The sequence below is a fragment of the Anneissia japonica genome, unplaced genomic scaffold (genome assembly GCF_011630105.1).
Source record: "Anneissia japonica isolate Jap-2015-1 unplaced genomic scaffold, ASM1163010v1 scaffold287890_len46987_cov172, whole genome shotgun sequence".
Lineage (NCBI taxonomy): Eukaryota > Metazoa > Echinodermata > Crinoidea > Comatulida > Comatulidae > Anneissia > Anneissia japonica.
In genome coordinates this window covers 14,062-21,110 of record NW_022720462.1, presented here as the reverse complement: position 1 = coordinate 21,110, position 7,049 = coordinate 14,062, and the positions used below count along the sequence as shown (strand labels likewise).

Sequence of the window (7,049 nt, the reverse complement as noted above, 5' to 3'; positions counted from 1 at the left end):
ATTAATAAGACATTAAACTGTTGACCTACAGTGAAAAACAAATTTGGATTTCTTACCAATTTTTTAAGCTCCCATATTTTATAGCTCATTTACTCAATACTGGACTGTGCGACAACTTTACCATTTCGCCACAACATGCCTCATATAACAATAAATCATCTTAGAAACTCAACCAACCGAAACTCAATTTTATATTTTATATACTGGCCACCTACTATGGAACCCCAATGTAATGTTTTTACCGTAATAAGCCATTGTTACACTCTGTACAATTTTTTTTTATGAAGAATTTATATACTTGAATACCCTTGTCCTTTCCCCTTTCCCTTGTTTAGTTTTTTCATCAAAAACTATGAACTTCACACCAGAGACGGTCATAAGTATATTACAATAAATCATCGTAGAAACTCAACCAACCAAAACTCAATTTTATATTTTATACATTGGCCCCCTACTATGGAACTCATATCTGCGTGTTTACCGTAAGCCTTTGTTACACTCTGTACAATTCCCTTTCCCCTTGTTTAGTTGTATTCTTCTGTCTTCCTTGTGTCTTGTTGCTTCTTGTTATTCGTTGACAAAGAAAGCTTTTCAAAATTATATTTTACCAACTCTCATTATTTATTTTTCTGGTGTTAGTAACAGGCCTAAATCCTTTCGTGCTTATTGGTATCTCCAGACTACTGTACACTATTTTATTTTTATCTGCAATATTATATGAATTATGTAAATATGAATTTAATTGAATTTAAAATTTAATGTTTCATGTGGAAGGAAAGGATAGTATGCATACATAGACAAGTGTAAAGGATTTTAAAACATCTTAGTTTATTTAAAAATCTCCAGAAATGTTAGCGGAATTTCGTCATATCCTGTCGGTTCGGTGGATGAGCTACTTTCTGCCAATCTCAGTGTTCTCAAGTTTCTGACTATTTTGTAAGTATAACTTTAATAAAATAAATCAGTGAAAGTACATACTGGCAAACAAATATTTTATTGTCGTCATTAAAATGTGATATTTTTCCAGGGATATCTCGGGAAATAGTATCATGGCAATAAAAAACTCAGACTTTGACCAGTTGATGAATCTACAAACACTGTAAGTTGGTTCAGTTATTTATAATCATTTTAAAATTGTTTAATTACTTTTTAAATATTTAACAACATGACAAATTGAATACTCTATTCTGTAATTTTAATTACGATATACTTAGTAGCTTTCCAGCTTTGATTCGCTCAACAGTCAACTACGGTCCATAGACTAGTGTTGTTGCGCCACACAAAAGCTCACTACTGCCGGTAGAAGGGTCTATCGTCGCAGAACGATATTATGCATTATCTTTAGTTGTTTTTTATAGTCATTGTTATAAGGATTCATCAATCATTGTTATATATGTTTTTAGTCGCATCCAAGACAACATGATAACATCATTAAGTGGTGACGTCTTTAAAGGTTCACACAAATTGAAATATCTGTACGTATATAAATACAATTTATGTTCTTTGATTTTTTATATTTAGTACAAAATTTATAATAAATAGAAGATGAATTACATAAATAAACAAATTGTAGGTGTAATACAATACAATGATGGGAGTTGAATAGCTTGGTGGTTAAAATGCTTGCTGTCCTATCCCAGGGCCCTATGTTCAAATCCTGTCACAGAACAGGATTTTTTCTCACCACCAAAACAACTCCACTCCCTAAGCTTCACATGACACATGGTCTATGTATAGCATCATGTGTTAATGCTTGTCATTTGAAGGGATTACTACCTATCTAATAAGACAGTATTAAGTCGTTATTGGTAATCCTTGGCCATGAAAAAAAATGTTTTACAGTATACATATTTTTCCCAACAAAACATACAATTATGGAAAATGTTATTGAAGCACTGATAATCAATTTTTCCAACTCAAGGGATTGTTTAATAAAATATTATTGTAATGAATTTATTATTATTATTATTATTATTATTATTATAAACAATAAATTGCATTGAAATACAATATAATATTAATAATATACTGTAGGGAACATTTATAATTATGTATGTATTAAAACCATTGGTACTTTATTACTTTAGTGATATACATGGTAACGGACTGAAGTCAATAGACATAGAAACATTCGCAGGATTAGCAGAACTAGAATATCTGTGAGTATGCCTATAAACAATAATATAAATGTCCAAATTAAATTATTTTTCAATTTACAAAGTTTTATGAATAAATTATAACAACTATTAGTAAAATTATTAAGAGTGACATTAGGATATATAAACATTGTATATAGGCCCCTAAGCTAATTTAAATACTGTACTGATTGTATGTACCGATCGTTAATCTAAATACACCTTGTTTGCAGGTTATACTATGTTATAAATTGGCATATATATTTTTATATAATTTGGTTTTACAGAGATATATCGGGAAATGATATTGGCGAGATCGATAAAAATATATTTAAGGATCTGACATCTATTAAAAGATTGTAAGTATACCTTAATGAATATAACGCAGCAACTTCTACTAACAAGAGCATTGGTTGATGCACCTCATAAACCTCATAATCACATCCAATCGGATATTTTAGATTGGATATAATATTAGGTAAACCCCAATAATGGCCCTTGAAAATCCGAAAAATTATTTAAAATAGGGTTCATGTAGGTGGTTGTTAGGCCGGATGTACACAGGGATACAGTGCACTACTCCATTCCGAAGAGAGTTGTGCGTTCTTTAAACGTGTACATGGGCCATATATATTGAACGCGGGACAAACTATGGTTTTAACGTCTTATCCTCAAGGCATTGAGAGTGAAATTGAACAATACAGCACGTACACAGTGGCTACCACCAGTTTAGCCAACTGAGCTATGCTGCTCTCTGGACCACTGCTAAGTACTAATATTTCAAATCTAATAATTAAAGAATTCTTTACTTATCCAAAGCGATTGTGTATACAAACAAATACACATAGATGTGATGATTGTTCCACATAGGCCTACATTTTAATTATTGTCTTTGACTATAAAAAATACCGTCCTCATTACGTTAGTTTATACAAATTGTATGTTTCAGAATCTCCGATGAATACGCATTTTGCTGTTTACTAAACGAGAAGGATGATGTCAACTGTACACCAGATGCTGACGTTTTTTCGTCGTGCGCAAATCTGATGCAGAAAGAGGTCCTACGAGTCTTTTTATGGATTTTCGGATTGAGCGCACTTCTTGGGAACATGTTTGTGATCGCATGGCGAATGAGAAACCGGCCTTCAGTTAAAAGTCCTTCTTACACACAGTCTTTTTTGATCATAAATCTTGCAGTATCAGATGCCCTCATGGGTGTATATATGTTGATCATTGCAAGTGCTGATGTGTATTATCGTGATGATTACGTTACACATGATAGATATTGGAAAGGAAGTTTTATTTGTAACTTTGCGGGAATCTTAGCTTTTCTGTCAAGTGAAACATCGGTATTCACTCTGACTGTGATTAGTTGTGACAGATTTCTTCACATAGCATTTCCATTTAACAGATTTCATCTCACACAAAGATCGGTGAAACGAGTGGTAGCAGGCGGTTGGGCAATAACGTTGATCTTGAGCATCATCCCAGCACTGCCATCTTCTTACTTCAACAATGAGTTTTATGGCGTAACAAGTGTCTGTTTGGCATTACCATTAACATCAGAAAGAGTACGAGGATGGGAATATACTGCTACACTTTTTATTGGTGTCAATATGTTTTGTTTTATAATAATCTTTTTATCTTACTCTGGAATTTTTTTTCTTATTAAGAGATCTAGCGCGAAAGTTAAACAAATGAGTACGATAGATTCTGCAAAGAAAGAGCAACACATTGCTCTCGCTGTGCGAATGGTTATTATTGTCGCGACAGATTTTCTTTGCTGGGTTCCAATCATAATCATGGGGATATTGTCGTTGACAAGACGAGTCGATATACCGCCAGAGGTTTACGCCTGGGCAGCAGTCTTCATATTGCCAATTAATTCCGCAATAAATCCGTTTTTGTATACGATCGCATCATTGAAGAAAGTTCGAAAACGACTCAAACCTTCTAAAGTGCCCCAGACTGAAAAATCTGTTGTGAGTATTGGTAAGTGGTAAACATGTCTTATCAAAACACGTACCCACAATGGCATACAACCTTCTCCCACCAACACACACATGGTAATTGTAGTGGTAGGTGGAATATTTGTAGAGCGTCTTCCACAATAAAATCGTTCAAGACGCTGAGAGTATTCAGACCACGAATCTTGCCGAAAAAAGGGACAATACACAATAATAAACATTAAACAAACTAACCGTTTTGGTAATTAAATGAGATGGCTACCGTAAGTGCTTTAAACAAACCGCGAGCACGAAAGGGAAGGAAATGCGCACTCCCGATGTTGGCATGGCGTCACCACCTTAAGACATATACACAATGGTACCTCGGCGTCAGTACAGTATACTGGGCTCCAGTATACTTACTGGAGGTTAAAACTAATGTATGGTATAAAATCACGTGCTTATGCCTGAATGTGCAATGAAAAAGCAGATTAGAGGTCTATAATGAAAAGTTATTGACGCAGCTATCTGTGTTACAAATACGTTTTAGCTCGAAAATTATATCTATGTTTCATACATGGAAATATCTACCGGCATCTGTGTAATTTCTTGTTGGAAATTTTTATTTTAGTGGTTTAGTGATTTGTTTTAGCGGTTTTAGTTCTCGCAATTTACATATGCAAATACTATTTTGGCAGACTGTGACTGACTCAATCGGAGTGATGCTCTAAAAGGAGTTTTCTAATTATATTCAGATCCAGGTTCTAATAGACATATAGCGATTTAGTGAAGGTGGGCTACCCAGCGAAATGGTTCTTTATTTTATTATCATTAAGCATACAAAATTCTCGTTTAGAGGATGTTTAATGTTAATACAGTTTACTGAACAATTTTCTATATGCTTTATGCTGTTAACTTTACTTACATAAATTACTATTTTATTTCTATCAAAGATGCAAGTCCGAGTAAACATCAACGTAAAAAAGAAGAGTTGTCTGTTGTGAATAATATAGAAGCTCTACTAAATTCTGAGATTAATACTGGCAAAAATGCAGTAGATGCTGAAATATATGAGCACCTTTCGAAGGCATTGCAATTGGCCAAACAAGGAAAGAAAAACAAAACACAGGTAACCAGATTTCTATTATCTTGTAGAAAATAAAATTTCTAATTAATTGTGACACTTTGGTACCAGTGAACGTGAATTTTTGTCAGACCGGCCAGCATGATAGAGCAGCCTTGCTCAGCCTGCTAAACTGTTGACAGCACTTCACCATTTTAAAATTTGGTGCTCGGTGGAGTGGGGGAGATTATGAAATTGTATAAAAATATAATAACTATTACAGAGCACAGAACAACATCCTAAAATAATACCTTTTGCCAACACACAAAAAAGTAAACTTACAAACATTTTACGGAATCCAACGAGATCCAACACGTGCCAAAACCAAGCTTCTATACTGCCGTTGGTCTATCTATAAATTATGCTTTCTGAAAAGACATTGTCGTGCATAACAATTAGTAAATTGAAGATTTTTATTCAAGGGTAAATTTTTGACAATAAAAGAAATGCTTAAAGAAGTATTCTATTCTAAGACGAACAGAGAATTTAAGTCGGCTATGGCAACGAATCGCTGTTTGCATTTTGAAACCATACGCCCGAGTAACCGTGCCAACCAATGTTTAAGTCAGAATAAAGATGAAGATAGACTCCGTGGGTCATGAGTCAACCAATGATAACTGAAACTCATAATACTGGTTGCAATTTTGAGGTTTCAACCTAAATAGTTTAATTATTGGGCGGTTAATTCCATCTGCTGTTCTTTTTGTTTCAGTAAAGAGCCGACGTTCAAGAAAAAAAAAATGCAAATAATTATTGTCAAGCCATGTCCCAACTATCATATTTTATTTTTTAAAAAACATATGACATGCCTAAATATGGTCATGATGACATCATATAATGACTAATATAGGCACATCATATTGGCATACAACATTTGTTTGTCAAATAAAATTTGATAGTAGACTGGACAGAGCTTTTTATAATTATCCGTGTGTATGTGTGCAAAGTTGCATTGTAATCAATACTTTGGTTACAGAACTTTTTGTGCACACAGCTTTTTTTTTCGGTTACGATCATATAATATTGTAATAGATTAAAATAATTGAACCAATAGATTGTTGCACTTTCAGAATGCAAACTATGCTATATGTTAATCTAATCTCTCATTTAAAAAGAAGTTAAAAAAAAAATCATTTACTGACCGATGATTCTGATACCTAGGTCTGTTAGGCTCTGTCCCCACTATCAAATTGTAATGTGACGAATTTATGTAATGTGACCATATATAGCCATGGCGATGTTACATTTTACCCAAATATGGATATATCACATTTATTTGTCACATACAGTAAAATTTGATCGTGTAGAGAGAGCATTCAACTAGTGGTTCATTCAAGAAGAAATTGTAAATTTATTTAACACTCAACAAATTTGAAAATGAGATGTATGAACTTCAAAACATATGTCTAATGATTTAAACCAGCATGGATATTATTACCATTACACACATGATTTATTTTTGGCTCGTAAATGACTGTTTTTCTATATAATTTTTTTGTCAGGTGGATGTGGAAAATCATGTACTGCCGGTTGCCGTCGTTGACTCTAACCATTCACAGCAAGTGGACGCACAAGTGATAAGCAATTATACAATGACCGTCGATAACCCCGCATTTGATGCCGATTCTTAGCGTCTCTAAACACCCCCACACACACACACACACACACACATATATATATATATGAAATTGCAAATCAACCTTCAAATTTAATTGTCGCTAATAAATATATTGAAACAAAATTTTTTCCTGTCTGTGGGCAAGTAAAATATTCTGTGGGCTAGTAAAATTGCTAGTAAACTAGCCCAGTGGGCTAGTTACCAAAAAAAGTTAGGGCAAGCCCTGA

General features: G+C 33.6%; 1 protein-coding gene across 1 annotated transcript in view; it reads left to right on the top strand.

The window, feature by feature from the left end:
• LOC117111351 (G-protein coupled receptor GRL101-like) overlaps positions 1-6,842 on the top strand; it is a 13,330-nt gene extending 6,488 nt beyond the window's left edge. Inside the window, exons 8-15 of the mRNA XM_033254274.1 lie at positions 847-936; positions 1,028-1,099; positions 1,404-1,475; positions 2,088-2,159; positions 2,423-2,494; positions 3,085-4,127; positions 5,035-5,210; positions 6,707-6,842. Coding sequence (XP_033110165.1) covers positions 847-936; positions 1,028-1,099; positions 1,404-1,475; positions 2,088-2,159; positions 2,423-2,494; positions 3,085-4,127; positions 5,035-5,210; positions 6,707-6,835 — 1,726 coding nt within the window. The 3' untranslated portion in view covers positions 6,836-6,842. The remainder of the gene's footprint in view (positions 1-846; positions 937-1,027; positions 1,100-1,403; positions 1,476-2,087; positions 2,160-2,422; positions 2,495-3,084; positions 4,128-5,034; positions 5,211-6,706) is intronic.
• Positions 6,843-7,049: the final 207 nt, after the last annotated feature.